Source organism: Engraulis encrasicolus, chromosome 1, assembly GCF_034702125.1.
Source record: "Engraulis encrasicolus isolate BLACKSEA-1 chromosome 1, IST_EnEncr_1.0, whole genome shotgun sequence".
Classification (NCBI taxonomy): Eukaryota; Metazoa; Chordata; class Actinopteri; order Clupeiformes; family Engraulidae; genus Engraulis; species Engraulis encrasicolus.
This window is the reverse complement of record NC_085857.1, coordinates 35,392,799-35,411,495: the sequence shown is the minus strand read 5'-3', so window position 1 is coordinate 35,411,495 and position 18,697 is coordinate 35,392,799. Positions and strand designations below refer to the sequence as shown.

The following is an 18,697-nucleotide window of genomic DNA, read 5'->3' as shown; positions in this document are numbered from 1 at the left end:
AAGAAATTGGGCATTTTGTGTGGCCTCTCCTAACAAGTTGTTACTACTTAACGTTGAGGGTTTTATTTTTAAAGGCATGACAGACACTATTGTATGCTACTACTTGGCTTTGTCTAATTTAATGGATGTCTGCCATCAAGCGAGGGCCTGGTTATTGGCTTTTTTGTCTTAAAACAAACAACAAAATGAGTGATAGATGAAGTGACAGAAGCAAGAAGGTGGCCTTAGACAAGGTTAAACCGGTGGATTCTGTGGTAAATAAACAGTGGTCTCTCTCCCACAGAGAGTCGGGCACATGCCTACACTTGAAACAGCACAGGAAGCAGATTTCCTTAAATCCACGTTTGTTATAACAAGAGCTATAGCTGTATAATAATTCTGAATAATCGTTGTTTAATTGGAGTGTGAGAAAATAAAATTGGAAGAGGCTATGATGTAAAATAATTTTTGCAACCTTTCACATATATAGGTCTAATTTCTCCAAATAGATAGGTTAACTTAGCTCCTGGTCTGACTTGACATTTGCAGAAACGTGTAAGGAAATTATAAACAATGATGCCCATGGCCCACACATGCCCATGCGTAACCGTGAGCTTTTAACAGTTAATACAAACAGTCTGAGGGAGTGACACAAGAGTGAGTGCAGACGTTACCGGCATCAAAGGTGATGCTGTTTGACACCACGCGTGACGTAACACGCCAAATGGCAGGCCCATCTTAACGACTTCTTTAAAAAGAAGTCACTGGCAAGGTGAGGGCACACCTTCAGTCGGGAAAAGGCTTGTTTGGGTAGGCTACGTTTACCCCCAGTCACCATGTCTGTGAGAGTTAGCCGAAGCTTCAGCTCCAGCAGCAGAAGCGGAGCAGGTCCAATTGGATTCAGTTCGGCCAGCGGGTTGAATTACTCTGGATTCGGTGGAGGCAGCTCGCGCCTGTCCCTTCATGGAAACCGCGCGCCAAGTGTGTATGGAGGCGCGGGAGGATTTGGCACGCGCATCTCCAGCGCCGCGTCGTCGTCAGTTTCCATGGCAGCGGGTGGCGATATGTCCGCGTGTGTTGTCAACGAAAAGCAGACAATGCAAAATCTCAACGATCGCCTGGCCTCTTATCTCGATAAGGTATGATTTAGAGGGGGAGTGAGAAGTAAGAGAAAATATGGGACCACCTGGCTGAAACCACACGCGCCTCCTCATCAACAGACAATTTATAGGCTAATGTCTGTCGCCTACTATGATTCCTTTGGGTAGGCCTATCTGAGACCATGCATTTCTTAACCCCTTAATGCACACTGTACCTCCAGTGGCACGCTGTAATAGTCATTGAAAAGTTAACTACCATAGTACTACACCACTACAACATAATACAGGGCCTTTAGTAATGCACTATGACTTCGTTATTGCCATTCTGGTAACAGCAATTTTATTATGCCGTGTCTTAACTTAAATAGGTCTATGCCATAGAGCTAGTGATAACGCTGGTTCATCTTGCATTACCCAAAGACAGTGGCACAGTAATAGTAAATATCACACGTGCAACGAAAGCATATAAGTAGTGTCCATTGTTGGTGTGTCATAGGCTGTCTTCTTAACATCTAACTGCCTGTTGTCATTCAGACCGTTGTATAGGCTGCTGTTTGGGGCACTCAGGTTAGACACATGTATGGGCTGGGTGGAATAGTCATGAGTTGGTCTGTTGGTCTGTTTCGCTTTTTATTTGTCAATGTTTCAAATTGATCGACTGGCACTCATTCCTGACCCAAAGTGGAAGTTGTCCTTAGGTTGTCTAAAAAAGGCTAGGCTACATGTACTTTGATGTCCATCTATTGAACTCTGATTAGGCAGCAACCACTCACAGGTAAAACATGACAGAGCAGTACCTGGCTGACGTGTCCAACGCAAACCTTCATGGTGAAAAGAAGCCACAGTAGCCTACTGTGCATGTACCAAGTAAACATTTTATTAAGTTTTGCAGAAGATTACAAATGTCCCTCCCCAACTACCGAATAACAGACTTAAGTGGGGAAGGTGTGCCCGAGGGCTAGAACAACTGTTTTATAACAGTGTAACCATTTTTTCTTTTTAAGAAAGTGACTACTACAGGTGCAAACATACACACTTCAATCTGCAGTGATGAGTAGTTTTGTACTGCATGTTTCCCTTGGTGCGGAACCAACCAACACATTCAAACATACAAATGCATACAATCTCTATAGCCCATATAGACTGTAAATAATACTAAAGACAGAATATCATGCTGAACCAAAAGAGAATTGAAATTAACTAATTTCTTCCAAAACATTGATTTGTGTTACCTTACAACCAACAACCAGCCAACCAATTAAAAAGCCTATAAAAACAGATTAAAAGTTGAAACAAATGATTTTTTAGAAAAGTTGTATATGTAGGCAGGGCTCTAAATGAACACCAGCCAACCGGCAAAATGCTGGTGAGAATTCAGCTTGGCTGGTAGAAAATAAAACTTACCAGCCACTTTGACCCATTAGTGAGTGTGTGTTTGTCTCGTAAGATTAACACCATTTTGGCTGGTGATGAAAATATTACATGTAGAGTCCTGTCTGTAGGTGAGGACCCTGGAGGCTGCTAACCAGAAGCTGGAACTGCAGATTAAAGAGTTTTTGGAGAAGAAATGCCCTGCACTGGTGCTGGACCACTCCCGCTACACTGTCACCATCGAAGACCTCCGCAAACAGGTGTGTGAAATAAGGATAGACCGATATTTATATCAGTATCGGTATCGGGCCGATATTTGCATATTTTAAGTGTATCGGTATCGGCCGATACATGTGTGGTTTTGGCCGATACGTAATATTTATTATTTTATGTCATTCAGGTTTTTTTTAAAAGCACCAAGACACTTCACTTTTTTATTACTTGATTGTTAGACATTACTTGATTGTTAGAGTGGGTGTTTAAATGTTACAAGTTCTACCTCAATTTGATAATGTTAAAGGAATGTTTATTTTTAACTTGAGACCTGGAAAATTTGTAATTTTTTAACCTTTTTTTATCCATATCGGTTATCGGAAATCGGGTATCGGCCAAGGGTGATGAAAAAAAATTGGTATCGCATCGGCCATTAAAAAACCTGTATCGGTCGACCCCTAGTGTGAAACAATTGTCAGTGTTAGAAAGGGGTGGGAATATTCATTTAGGCCTATTTGTCTCTTGGGAACAAACCACTGCAGTCCTGATCTGAGTGTGTCTTAAAGCCCTCAGTACAGTACATTTGTGTGTAATTTCCTATTCTATTCCATTCTATTCTATTCTATTTAAAATGTTTGGTCTAAAATGTAGCTGACAATATAGTCTGCTGTAGCCAATAATGCTCAAAAAGATCAATTTGCTCACTTTTTGTGTGTGTGTTTTTTTCCTTAAAGATTGCTGCTAGGATTGCAGAAAATGCGGCCATCAATTTACAGCTTGACAACGTAAGACTTGCTGCGGATGACTTCAGAGTGAAGTGAGTCAGTACAGTACATTTAACCATTATGTAACATGTAGCCTTAAGCACTAACAAAGTGGCAGAGTGCAGCCTGAGCTGTGTACAGTACAGCCTGGAGTTTTTTTGCAACAGTCATGACACTGTTGCACAATATATTTTTGCGTAAAGTGTCAGCTTATATCATGAGTATGCAATATGGAACTGTATGTGATCACGTGCATACATAGAATAAGAAGTATGTCATACAGATATTAGTAATTCCACGTTCCCATAGAATTTTTTTTTTAAGTTTCCAGCTGTTATAATATATGAAGATGATAATGATGATAATGATAATTGCTGTTATTACTTTTGCTTTGATGTGGCTGTCATTGTAATATGTGTTTTGTACATGCAATAATAGAAACTGGTATACACAAGATACAAGATACAAGATATTTTATTTGTCATGTGTATATACACATATTCACTCGAGTAATATATGATCCCATAGGTTTGATAATGAGTGCGACATGCGCATGACTATCGAGGCTGACATTGCGAGACTCAAGTCAGTAAAGAGTGAGGTGGAGCTGCTCATCAAAGACCTGAAGTTACAGATCAACGGACTGAATGAGGAACTGGTCTGGCTCAAATGCAACCACGAAGAGGTAATACTACTACCAAAGATTTTAAATATGGCAGCCAAGATGATGTGTGTGTGTTACCAATGGAACAAAGTGAGATCAAGTCCAGTCACCTAAATGGGCGTGGCTTTCCCATTGAACTCCATTCACTCTGAACGTTGGTCTCCTACGACCTAATAGCGTTTTCACACCTGGTCCCTTTTAACCGCCTAAGCGAACTCATAGAGCTTGAAAGTGACGTCACTTCCCCCGATTTCATGGGACCTCAACAGCGTTTTTAGCCGAAAATCGTAGCATGTAATCCAATGGCGGTATTAAAATGATATTTCGATCCCCTTCGAGTTGTGCCACGAGCTCCATATATGTTGTTTCTGATATTTTTGCTTAATTTTTCGTACGAACCCCCAAACTTTTTAGAAAGCTGTGTTTCTTCACATTTTTCATGTCGACGGCCTCGGAACAAAACATTGATACTTCTGCATGAATAATCTTTATCTAGCCTCTTAAACAGCATATTTGTAGCCCAGCGCATATCATGACTGAGATCAGAAGATATTTGAAGAGTTCAGATGCAAAACCCCCTAAGTGCCTTTTCAGAAAATAATCTTAATTCATTTTTATTTAATACAAAGCTATCAAAATTGCATATTATTTTATTTTATTTATGTAATATAACTATTTATATGTATTATCAAGTACATGAATGTAAACCAAACCAACAACGGGGTTCTCTAAAAATATAGAAGCGCAGGTCTTCAGAAATGGAGTTAGGGGGTTTTGCATCTGAACTCTTCATTTACTCTCTACCATGTTGTTAGATGGTCAGCTTAGGTCCCGTGAAACGCGGAACTAAGGGGCGGGACTTTCGAGCTCTATAGTAGTGACACAGCATTTTTGCCGCATATATGAACGCTCCAAAGCGTACCCAGACCCCTCGGAAGCGAACCGCACTGAGACCTTGGTTTATGTGGTCTCAGTTTGGTTCGCTTATGAGTTCTGACAAGTTACACTTGTGATTAGGTGTAATCACTTAAGGAGGGCTAGAGGACCGAGTGTGATAAAAAAGAAGAGTGACACACCATAAAATCCAACCAGGACCAGAAAGATCAGCCAGTTCTTTTTGTAGTTCACTCACAATATGAACAAAAACAGAACTGAGTCCTTTGGCTGTCGGTTCACTTCTTGGTCCGCTTAAAGAGGACTGATTTCGGTTCACTTAAAGGGGACCAGGTGTGAAAATGCCCTAAGCTACCCAGCAGCCGAGGACGCTGATGTGTCACCATGAATTCGCTGTATTCGCTCTGGACGTGTTAGATTTAGCTAATCACACAACAGCTCTGGCTTGTCAGCCTGGGACATTTGGAGATATGACATTCCAATTGGTTTTCGATGCACCGTGTCATATCTCATTACCATAATGTTAACTGCCTTTTAACTGCTGATATTCACTCTGGTCACCCAGGTCGCTTTGCTCGCCGACCCTCCATAGAGAAATAATGACTTCTGCCGCTCCGGTAGCATAGGTCGCTTTTGGTGTACACGCACCTTTTAGTTACTATTACTGCTGCTACTGCAGCTACTGCTGGCTTTGAATTAGAGGATGACATTTTTCGGGAATTCCCGTGGGTCCCACGGGTCCTGCGGGATTCCCGCGGGATGGGAGGCAAAATTCAAAGATGAACGGGAGCGGGCAGGAGCGGGAATAAAAATGAACGAGAGCGAGAATGCTCGCTTATTTTTTCAGAGTGGGATTGATTTTGAGTGGGAGTGGGCAGTATTGGGAAACATTCTTTTCAGGAGTGGACGGGATGGGATTTGTTTCTTTCACTACAGTCCGGGATGGGACGGGATGGGATATTTTTTCTGGGACCGGGATGGGACGGGAGTGAAAATCCACTCCCGTGTCATGCTCTACTTTGAATATAGGGGGAGAATCATGTTACTGATGTCTTGAGGGTGTGCGAGATCCAGGTGGGGAAGCAGAGGGAACAGGCTGAACTCAGCACATTGACCACATTGTTATCGCAATCCTCCTATAATGAATATTATTTTTGATAGCTTCAGTGACCCTTTCATAAAGCATGATGATGTGTCATCTGTGGAGGAGCTTTGATGTACATGTTCAAAGGAACGTACGTGTTCACAGGCACAGTAGCAGCTTTCATTAAAAGAGAGGGTTTTTTTGGCATAGCAATGCTGTAGGGTTAACTTCATTTCCGGCTTAATGCTGAATAATCACTCACCAGCTATATCCATCAAAAGAAAGCAGTCAAGTACCTGGGTGAGGGATCTCATGACGTACACCTCAAGATGTGAAAAGTGCAGTTCTTATAATGACACTAATCTCTCTGCAGTTTGGTGCCAGTTTGCCCTTTAGCAGCTGAATGGGGTATGGGTATTTTCTCCCCCCCCCTCTCTCTCTCTCTCTCTCTCTCTCATTACTCATCTTTTTTTTCTTGCTCTCTGGCTCTCTCAGACATACACACATCTGTCATGGTGTCTTTCAATTCAGTTCAGTTCAACTTCTGGCGTAGCAAAAACATTCTGTGTTGCTAACTTAACAAATAAAAAACAACTTATAGTAAAAAAACAAACATAACATAACATCATGCATAACTATCCTCTTGCCTGTCTGCCTGTATGTCCGTCTTTTTCTCTATTCCCTCTCTCCCTCTCTGACATAAAATATCAATATTGATTTGTTTGATCTGGTTGTCTGTCTATTTCTCTATTCTCTCTCTCTCTCTCTCTCTCTCTCTCTCTCTCTCTCTCTCTCAGGAGCTGCAGCAGCTGCGGCTGCAGCAGGGTGGTTCTGTGCATGTGGAGGTGGACTGTGCGCCCCCTGTTGACTTGGAGAAGGTAATGCAGGAGATGCGGGAGCAATACGAGACCATCATCCAGAAGAGCCGACGCGACGCCGAGAAATGGTTCGAGGGCAAGGTGAGTGTTGATGTTGATACGTCTACATGATGATATAAATTCCAAATTAATAATTTCGAATTAAATAGTTCCATCGAATTTACATTGCACTTTCACTTAATTCCGAATTGTGAAGTGTTTACATGATGTTTTCAAAGCAGATCAAAGTTTTCTTCGGGATCAAATTGAGTTAATTCGGATTTAAATGTCCCATGTAACCAAAGCTCATGAGAGTTCAGGTGTTTTGCCTTTTCATGGCAGACAGTGTTTCCCACAGAAATTTTGGAAACTGTGGGGGCAGCCGGGGGGGGGGGTCTTTTCACGCTGGCCTTTGGGGGGGGGGGGGGGGGGGGTTGTATTCACGCAGCGTAAATGCAAAACAGCAAAACAATGAGTACAGTATGACATTGGCGCATGGAGAAACTATAGGCATAGGCCTACATTTCAGCCATATATATTTTGAGAAATAAGGCTACATAACATTTTACCCATGACATGTATAATAGTAGTACATTGTCATTTATATTATAAATAAAATAAAAATGCAGTAGGCCTACAGTGAATCATTTGGGTTTACAACACAGTTTCATTCGTCCCTCATGCAGGGGTCTATGTAATGAAAAAAATAATACATCAAAATAGGAGCAGAGATAAGAATTTAAGAACACTGTGAAATTGTTAACACATAGACAAAAAGGGTCTAAGAGGGTAGGCTATGCCTTTTCCCCCCACACACATAGGCGTACACATTCAAGCGACTTTGAGTATCATGAAATTATCATTATTATTACATGAGGGGTGCTGGTAACAGGGCCAGTTTTTCAAAATTCCTCCCATTAAAAGGGCTGAAAAACATATTACACATTTATGTCACCTAACTAATTCCTGTCACCTAACTCATTACAACTGTAAAACAAAGCCTGGGGAGTGTTAGTAAACTCATCCCAACTGTCCCTTCTCTGAAGTTTTTTTTAAATTACTCCCAAACCCAAGTTAACTACAACAACTTGACTAGGCTTTTGATCCCTCTGTCTTTCAAGCAGTTGTGGTGTTCTCTAAAGGATGTATTTACTCCAGGAGGAAAATGCGAAGGAAATCGTAATTCATTAACAAAAACGGAAATCGAAAAAAAAAAAAAAAAAAAATCAATTAGTGTTCAGATGTGATCAGGAACTTACACTAAACATGGTTTGAAACAATTGAAGGACATGGGTGTTTGATGAGGGTTCAGATGTTGTGTCGTCTCAGATTAACCCCTTATATTATATATATTATAATCTTAAGGGCCGTACACACACGTCGCTACTAGTTACTCGCTCATCGAATGAAGTCAATAGAATGTCAATGTGTTCCAGCGAGACGAGCAGGTGAGTAGACGAGTACTGTACAAGCGACGCGATGTGGGCGGATCCCGAGATGAAAATATTTTAACTTCGAGCGAGGCGAGTAAGCGAGTTACCAATTGGAAAGCAGAGTTCGGTACTTCTCACCTGTACATTGGCAGTTAAAGCCGCGGGAACTTTCAGCGAACTTTCCGTGAGAGAGTGGCGAGTAGGCAAGCAAGCTAGAAACTAGTAATGTGTGTGTCTGTGTACGTAGCTTTACTGTCACCACAATTGTAATGGTTACGTCTTAATCTGTTATTTAAGGCTCTCGGTAATATCATGGCAATGTTGTTATGATATAGTTGGGTATTTTCAGCAAATAGAGAATAGGCCCGTCGGCGACCCCATCTGCACTAACAGGCTACAAGTGAATAATTACAAAATTATGCCGCTAAAATAGCTGTAAACTGACAGAACATGCCTTTAATGACGGTTTGGGTTAGGAATTGTTTTGGTTTCGGCATAGTACGTGTGTGGTCGGACTAATGGCCTGTCAAACCAATGGGATGTAACCAGTCCATAGCACAAGACTAGTATCAGTAGCAAATGTTTCCATCTTCATCATAGGTAATTTATCCATGTTCATGCCTAGTTAAGCATCAGTGTTTTTGTAAGGAGCATTTAGTTTTGTTAGGTTGTCAGGTACTTTGTGTATAGCTGGCGATACGAACAGCAACTTGTAGGTTAGAGGTCAGAGCAGAGGAGTAACCAACCTCTTTCTTTTGATTTTCTCTTAGCCCATTCAAAACCACCTTTTGTCATGTCATGACAACAATAAAGTTTATACAGAAATTATGAGTCATGATTCTCTTAGTTTGTCTGTAGGTACATGAGACAAAGAGCAGGTTACTGTATATCAAAGACAGTCCAATCAACTCCCATTGTCATGTTGACACACAACACACTTTCTATTTCTTTGCGTATAGCTGGCGATACAAACAGCAACAGGTAGGTTATAGGTCAGGGCTCTTTAGATTTCTTCTTTGTTTATTCGCTCACGAACGTTTCGGGCAGAGCCCTCCTTCAGCGTGTAATGGCGCTAATAAATCTGAAGAGTGCTGTCCTTCGCTTCATTCATTCATTCATTTATGTTTTTTTGTGGGATTCAGCACCCAGTTAAGAACTGTTAAATTAGCCTATTTAGGCGATAGTGTGAGCGCGTCTTCTCCACCCATCAAGGTTATAGGTCAGAGCAGATGAGTTTCTGTAACTCTGTGCTTCTTTCTTTTGACTTTCTCCTGGCCCATTCAAAACCACCTTTTGTCATGTCATGCATCTTTCTATTCAAGCATGCCGTCCAGACAAGTAGACATGCCCAGGCCAGGAAATGTTCTCAGTCTCATGCCTCGCCTCTGACAACAATAAAGTTTATACAAATTATGTCATGATTTTCTTAGTTTAGTCTGTTGGTACATGAGACAAAGAGAATATCAAAGCTCGTCCAATCACAGAAGTACAATGGTAGTAAATCCAGCTGAAATCTGTCATAAATGTCAACTTATTCATTGTGGGCTTAGCTGCCATCCATTTGGGTGGCCTACCAAACATAAGTGGCCTTTATCACACATTGTGAAGGCGGAATGAACTCATTGAATGGAAAGTGTGTTGTCAAGTCAGAAACATGTTACCAGTTGTCAGTTACTATAGGCGTGCACAGATAGACACGAGGTGTTGCTTGGGCAGCACCAAGTTGCCTTTAACGGACAGAAGTGCCCTTTTGAAAGTTCGTTTTTTATTTTTATTTTTTAGGCTATTATTTTATTCCTTAAATGTAGGGTTAACGCTGTAGTCGATGTTCCCATCATCATTTAGACATGACTGTCAATTAAAATCGCGTGATAATAATGCCTCATGCCCCCTCCAACGGCACACATCCCTCCATTTGTCAACGTGAGCGCGCTTGAACTGACAGATTCGGAAGCGCATTGCGCAGGCAGCAGTGTGGCGGGCAGCCCCCACCGTTCTCCCCTCCAGCCAGGTAACAGTCAATGGCCTATTTAAGATGTTCAAAGTTGCTTGTGAGTGACTTTGGAAGTGATCTAAATAGAGCCTTGACTTTTATAATGAGACTTTGCTAATTGTGCATTTATCAAATCTACCGCAGAAGAGGTAGCCCAAGTTATGTCAACAATTAACACAGTGTAACATGATTGTAACCATTATTAGCCTATAACGAATCCAGAAGTTGCTCAAACAGTTTCAGGTCTAACGATGAACCTGTTCTGTAGAATGTTTGGGAAACAGCGAGAGGATTCATGTAGGTATGTTTGGGAAAACGTCGGCCTCCTGATGAAATATGCAACGCGCCAAATCACATTTGTAACATACGGCGGCATGGAACAGAACAGCGGCCATGGCCAGGGAGGAAAAAAAAGTTTGTGGGTGAATTCCAGCAAATCTGCCACTTATAGCCTTCTGCACAGCAATAATAACAGGGTGCACAGTAATGTCTTATGCGGCGGTGAACAGGATTGTGTTTAATGACACCTCCAGAAAAGTGTTATTACTTACACGGATACAATCTCCGACCCAAAGAAGCAGTTTTCACTCACAATACCAGTGTAATACGATTTGATAATGTCTTGCAATGATAGTTGGGCTTTAATATTGGTCTTAACAGTTTGAAAACACACATGAACTAATTAAAATCAGTACTAATGGAGGAAAAATGACCGGAGATGCAGAGTTTTCCAAGTAAGGAATCTGAATGAATCGCTTCCTGATGACTGCAAGTATGTTCAACTGCTGTGCTGGGAGACGCACAGTTAAAGCGACAGTAGCCTACACTTTTTAGTCCATTCGGTAAATTATGCTATCGGCATGGTAATCTAATTATTTTAACTTTCCTACATAATATTCATAATTTTAAACATGTTTAAATGTTTGGTTTAGCTTACTGTGGAATGTTCATTAAAATGTGATTAAAAAAATAAAAATAATTATAACCGAAGCGTGACAGCCGCCAGTTCCACATGCCCCCCACCACCACCCCAGGACCTGCCCCCCAAAATGTCTGTGCACGCCAGTTGTCAGTTACTATTCAATCTAAAACAGTGACGTGTAGCAATCCTGATCTTTTGGGTGTAGCCTAGTGTAGGAGGATGATATGCCATTCCTCCTCATTAACTTAAAGGGGTATGCCACCATTTTGGGGCTTAATACAGTTAAAATCGTTGGCCAGGGTTTATAAAAGTGGTAAAGTGTCTTATTTTTCATGTAAGCCGTTGTCTTGCTTTAAGACAAGTTAAAAGAGGGAGCATGTCACTAAGCTAGTGAAAGTCAATGGATCCGTGTAGCATGCTACATGCTACAGGGATCCATTGACTTTCACTGTTTCATTTTCTGGACTGTCATTTCCAGTCAGGTAACACTTTATTTAGGTATAACAGGGCCGTGTCTTACTGGGTTAAAAGTTCTCTTGACCTTCTCCTGACCTTCTGTTTTGGTGCAGGCGGCAGCACTCCAGACTCAGGTCACCACCAGTGTCACTGAGGTGAAGACTTCCCAGACAGAGGTGACGGATTTACGGAGGACCCTCCAGACTCTGGAGATCGAGCTGCAAGGACTCCACACGCAGGTACTGTACAGTGATGACGCTCATAATCCCAATTTGATAACACTTTATTTTAGGGATACATCTATTAGCACTAATACATACAATGTTAATGCCTGTATAAGTAACTTGTAAGGCATGTACTAAGCAAATGCTAAGGCCTACTAGGTCCTTACTAAGGTTAAATTGGTAATAAATCCCTTATTGTGCTTGAACAAGACATTTGCGAATACATGCCTAACAAATGTTTGATTTTGCTTTGTAAATGCCTTACAAGTTACTTATACAGGAACATTGTATGTATTAGTGCTAATAGATGTATCCCTAAAATAAAGTGTTACCCACAATTTGATGACCACCTGATGTAAAAATGTACTTCTCCCTCCCTCTCTTGCTCTCACTTCCTCTCCCCCATTCTCTCTTTCATATAGAACTACATCAATGTTGATTTGTGTTCCATACAAAACCATTAATGTTGCTATTTTGGAAGTCAGAGGCGTGCTCAGTCCCTTTAGAAAGATGACAAAGTATGATTGTGGGTGCTCTTTGGTTCAAGGTTCAATGTCTAAAGTTATTTGAAAAGAAAAAACTTTTCTTCACCAAGGCACTCCAAAAAATATAGTTAAAAATGTCTTTATTATTATAATAATAAAGACATTTTAACTACTTTTTGGAGTGCCTTGGTGAAGAAAAGTTTTTTTTCTTTTCAAATAACTTTGGACATTTATGTTGCTGTTTCTTTATATCTCTATGACCTGACATATGAGCTCCCCTAACCATCTCGCTCCTCTCCCCCTCCACAGAAGAGTATTATTTTATCGCTCTCTCCATCATCCCCCTCCCCCAACTCTACTGCAGCATCTCTCTCTCTCTCTCTCTCTCTCTCTCTCTCTCTCTCTCTCTCTCTCTCTCTCCCTCTCTCTCTCTCTCTCTCTCTCTCTCTCTGTCTGTCTACCCCTCTCTCTCTCTCTCTCTCTCTCTCTCTCTCTCTCTCTCTCTCTCTCTCTCTCTCTCTCTGACTCATGGCCACCACCCCTAACCATCTCCTATCCTCCCTTCCCCTCCACAGAAGGGTAACTTGGAGCTAATGGACTCTGCTAACATCATCACCCCCCTAACACTGCTGCAGCAACTCTCTCTCCCCCCTTCCCCCTCTCTCTCTTGGCCACGCACCACCCCTAACCTCTCTCTCTCTCCTCCTCCACGGAAGGGTAACCTGGATCTAGGGGACTTTGCTGGAGCAGTTCTCTCTCTCTCTCTCTCTCTCTCTCTCTCTCTCTCTCTCTCTCTCTCTCTCTCTCTCTCTCTCTCTCTCTCTCTCTCTCTCTCTCTCTCTCTCCCATGCACCACCCCTAACCTCTCTCTCTCTCTCTCTCTCTCTCTCTCTACCATGTACCACCCCTCCCTCCCCCACCCCACCCCCTCTCTCTCTCCTTCCCCCTCCACAGAAGTGTAACCTGGAGCAGCAGCTCGGGGAGGTGAGTGGTCGCTACGGTTCCCTGATGCAGCATCTGCAGATGCAGATCGACGGGCTGGAGGCGGAGCTTCAGCAGCTGGGGGCCAGCATCACGCAGCAGAGCCAGGAGTACCAGCTGCTGCTCAACATCAAGATGAGGCTGGAGATGGAGATCGCAGAGTACCGCCGTCTGCTGGACGGGGAGGGAGGCGGCTGCATCACGTGAGTAGGCAGTAGTACCAGAGATTCTTTAATAGAGATATGCCAACATAATAGGTTTCTATGGGCACCTAACATGACCAGGTTCCGGTCTGCCTAAAGGGCCGTGTCATAATGCTCCTACAATGAATAGAACAGTCCTTAGGTCTGCCTATCTGCCTAAGGGGGGCCATAATAGAACCAGGAAACAATGGGCCAATGGAACCTCTCTCTCTCTACTCTCTCTGGTAGTACTATGAGTTCTTTCCGTTATCCAAAGCACAAGGGAGGACAGACGTCGGGTTAATGGAAAGAACCCTATGTGTCCGGGGCATGTCCATGGACACTTTGGTTCGGGAATTTTCAAATTACAAATTTTGCATAGGAGGACTTGTGAAATGTTGTAGCAAATGAAATGTTTCTGCAACTTGTTTTTTTTTTGCGTATTTGGTTTTCCAGTAAGGCGTAGCACTAGCACTGACATTTACATAGCACATTTAGCATAATCGTAGTATAACCTATAATAAGCGGATCGAAGTTGAATTTGAATGAACCCATTGGCTGCAATATGTTGCATCAGTCCACTGTTGTCTGTCATTTAGGAAGGCACTGGGGGTTTTACCGCGCGAATAGACCAGGCGCGATGCGATTCAAGCGACAGAGTGCAGCAGCAAGCAATACGAGCGATTGAGGAGACTATAGTATGTCCGTACAGGCAGAAGGCAAAGCATTCAAGCATTCCCATTGGCTGTGGTCACCGACCTCTATACAGTCATTGGCTGTCGCGGCTTGTCGCCGAACCGCGTCATAGAAAGTTGAAAAGATTTCAACTTCAAACTGTCGCGCTCGGTGCGTAAATCGCTCTGGTCTCCAGAATCGCTTTTGTCGCGCTACTCAATACAAAGTCAATTACTTCCATCGCTCGCCTCGCTCAGATCGCCGCTGGTGTATTTCTGCGGTTAGGCTTGTAGCTCAAGGGTTGCCAGTTGGATTCCCAACCCACCAGTTTGGTGAGGAGAGTAATTAATACAGGCTCTGCCTCATCCTCCTCCATGACTGAGGTACACTGAGCATGGTACCGTTTAGTGCTTACCCCTTGCATGGGTGACAAAATGACAATGGACGTTTCCCAGAATGGCCTGGCACTTTAGAAAGGCCACCGCTTCTAATGCCAGTGGAGTGCTTGAGTCACTAAGTTCACTAAGCCCTAATAAAGATCAGTGTGGTCGAAACGTGGTCGGCTCGTTTAATCATGCTTTAGCCATAGGTTAATAAAGGCTTTTTAATTCACTTTCTAGTTTATTTACTTGGAGTTGCCTGGATTATCCTTTTTTGTTGGAGTGCTTGAGTGTGTTTTAAAGCCAAGTTGTTGGATTTGTTCTCTCCTACAGTAGCCGCAGCACTGAGCTAACGTCTTCCTCCATGACTACAACAACCACCACCACAGAGTACATGGAGGAGGAGGAGGAGGAGGATGGTAAGTGCTTTTTGATCCATACCTGTCTGATTAATGCTTATTTTGCAATCCTTATCTTTCTGTTTAACCCTTATTTTTCAATCCTTCTCTTATTGTTTCGTTTTTTTCGGTAATACCTGTGTTTTGGGCTTGTTTGATTGCCCACAAATACTCTACATTAGCCTGGAAAATGCCATGCTGCCTTGCAAGTAGGTGTGTAAATCACAGCCTCCATGACAATATGATTCAATATAGATGTCTTATTATTCGTTGAGATGCGATTCGATCATTTTCGATACTTAAGAATGCCCAGATACGATATAATATGATTCGATCCGACTTTTTTTCCAATTACTTTTGGACTTTTACCATGTTATGGAGCGAGTGCATTGGGCAGGGGGCAGCGATTCGATTATTTTCGATACTTAAGAATGCCCCATGATACCATGTGATTCGATTCAATCGTCAGATTATATCGCAATATATTGATACATTTCGATTATTATTTACAGCCCTACTTGCAAGATCGTTCAAATCTCAAAGACAGAATGGAAACCCTCGCTGAAGTCTTCGCCTGAGTTTGGGAACCCACCCAAACGCAAAACGGGAAGGGAGAACAAGACATAGAGCATTATTGGATGAAGGAAAGTAGTCATGTAGTTTATTAGTTTATTTACAGGGCATTACTTCATTTACAGTTTATTTATTAGTTAATTTAGTTCATTTAAAGATCAAAGATGTCAACACCAGAGGCAAAACCTGCTTTCCATCCGGCTTGAGATTTAGATCAACCTTCCCTATTATGGGAAAATGAATAGAAAGTTCCCAGACTATAGTATAGCTTACTTGTGATATAGTCTGGCTAATTCTACATACTTATTTTTGCCCATTGAACATGATTTCTCAAGAGTACTTTTACTATAAAACACCATCAACAAACATATTATTTTGGAAGCGGCCATTATCTTTTCATGTATAGTATCATATTGCACATATTGCATATTGTCATATTAATCCATAAACAAACAATATGAATTTGTGACCTCAAAATTAAGATTGTTTTGTTGAGAATTACACTGTGTGTGCAGAATTATCAGACAAGCAAGTTTTTTGACCATATAATCCTTTTTTGCACATTTTCCAATTCCAAACTGTATGAATATGAAAACCTATCTAAGTGCTAAACACCTTGTTCTTATGGGCACTCCAAGTAGGTTTCCTTTTTGGAATATGACAGCATTGCAGGGTTGATAGTTTTCTATATGTATTAAGTTCATTATGTCTAACTGTTTAACTTAAACACTTTGGTGTTTCTTTTGCCTTAAGACATGTAAAAGTTTTTATCTTTTACCTGACATGTTTCGACGGTGTACTTCCGTCTTCATCAGAGGGTCACTGTGACAGGGAGGTCACACCTCCACAACAACATCAGCTGTTTTTAAAGCACGTCACTCATCAACATCACAGTGACCCTCTGATGAAGACGGAAGTACACCGTCGAAACATGTCAGGTAAAGGATAAAAAACTTTTACATGTCTTAAGGCAAAAGAAACACCAAAGTGTTTAAGTTGATAGTTTTCTGTTAAGTTTCACCTTTAACTCCTTAGCGCAGAACCTGTTACAACCTTTCTGTCACCACAATTGTAATGGCTATGTCTTAATCTGTTACTTAAGGCTCTCTGTAAGGTCATAGCAATGTTGTTATGATGTACATGTAGTTGAGCATTTTCAGCCAATAGTGAATAGGCCCGCCGTCGACCCCATCTGCACTAAGAGGCTACCTCTTCCACAAACAAAGATAGGTGAACCATTTGTCACTCATCCACATTCCTCTGCGTATCTTCTGTCCTGTCTCCATCTTCTAGTGCACAACCCCCTGAGACAGCGCAGGGTGAAGGTGATTATGGAGGAGCTGGTAGACGGGGTGGTGGTGTCCTCCTCCGTGGACGAGAAGATCCAGGACGTAGCAACCTAGGATGCAGCTTGTTTGGGAGTTGCTCTGGTGCAACGCAACGCGCCGCTAATGCACCTGTCCATGAAAGGGCTCTGGGCCCGTGGAGACCCAGGTTCGAGTCCTGCCAATGTCATTTTCAAGCCCTACCCCATCCCTCTCCACTTCACCGTAAAAAAAATATCACAAGTTTACCAACTGCCTCAGACTTCAAAGTTAATTTAAATCCTTATTAAAAGTCACTTAAATCCTTATTGTAAGTCATGAAGAGCTTTGAACACAATTCAAAGCTCCACATAACTTACAATAAGGATATAAATTAACTTGAAATTCTGAGGCAGCTGATGTTTTATATTGTGTTGTTTCCTGTGACTCCTTCACTGTCCTGTCGGATAAAGGCCTTACATATAGGATGTGCCTTGTCACTTTGCATCCAGGAGCTTTTTTTTCACCACATGGACCTTTTTTTACAGAGAAATAAAATGTGTGCTGTTGCCCTTGTTTAAGAACAACTTTAACTGTGTTTACAGTGGGTTTTTTGTAAGCGTGGAACGTTGATGGAAATTAAATGACATAAAAGAGGATGTAGTTTGACTTACCTCGTGCTGTGTGTGTGTGTGTGCGTGTGCGTGTGCGTGTGCGTGTGCGTGTGCGTGTGCGTGTGTGTGTGTGTGTGTGTGTGTGTGTGTGTGTCTGTCTGTCTGTCTGTCTGTCTGTCTGTCTGTCTGTCTGTCTGTCTGTCTGTCTGTCTGTCTGTCTGTCTGTGTCTGTGTGTGTGTCTGTGTCTGTGTGTGTGCGTGCAAACATTAATGTGTGTGACCAACAATATCCACTAGATGTCAGGCTCTCCCTTTTTTAAAAGATAATGGGCTTACAGGACAGTGAGAGTGTGACAAAAAAAAAGTGGGAGATAAGAGGGAAAAGGATCGGTAAAGGACCTCGGGCTGAATCAAACCCGGGTCGCCAGCATAATGCTGGGCTGCCTTAGCTCATTGAGACACGTCACCCCTGGCTCTCCATTTCTTTAATTTTCAAGTCCTATGTGAAGCAGAATCCCAGTCATTCTTCTGAAAAATGTAAACTGTATTCTTTCAGTTCATATTGAATATTTACCTAACCCATCTAAGCAGAATCAATTCCAAAATACTCAATAGATAGACTATCTGTGTAAAAAATGACAGGCACACACACACACACACACACACACACACACACACACACACACACACACACACACACACACACACACACACACACACACACACACACACACACACACACACACACACACGTGCACACACAAATAGAGATGGGGAATGGGAAAGTTCAAGTCTGTTCCAAGTAAACACTGTCAGAGCATTATTTCAGCTAGGTGGCGCAAAGACTGACATAACATTAGAATTGCATAGCGTGAGTTTGGCACTGCACATATCAGGAGGACTGCACAGCTGTTTATACTTATTTAAACCCATTTGTGTAGATTGAGATAGAGAGTATGTTATCTGACAACGTTGCTGAAGAAGACAGCATGTAGACAGCATGCACCAAACATCAAACATTACTCAGGATGAATGAAGGGGAGAGAGAGAGAGAGAGAGAGAGACAGTGAGTGACAGACAGTGAATGAGAGCATGGGCGAGATCTTGTATCACCATGAAAGGGAATTACCCGTAACAGATAAATCCCTTAA

The 18,697-nt window shown here is 42.1% G+C and overlaps 1 protein-coding gene across 1 annotated transcript; it reads left to right on the top strand.

Moving 5' to 3' along the window:
- Positions 1-757: 757 nt before the first annotated feature.
- Positions 758-17,591, top strand: LOC134450756 (keratin, type I cytoskeletal 19-like). Its single transcript, XM_063200730.1, has 9 exons — positions 758-1,118; positions 2,582-2,710; positions 3,398-3,480; positions 3,956-4,112; positions 6,867-7,028; positions 11,844-11,969; positions 13,394-13,623; positions 14,991-15,076; positions 16,922-17,591. Exons 1-9 carry the CDS (start codon positions 816-818, stop codon positions 17,029-17,031), a joined length of 1,386 nt encoding a protein of 461 aa, XP_063056800.1. The 5' UTR covers positions 758-815; the 3' UTR covers positions 17,032-17,591.
- The last annotated feature ends 1,106 nt before the right edge of the window (positions 17,592-18,697 follow it).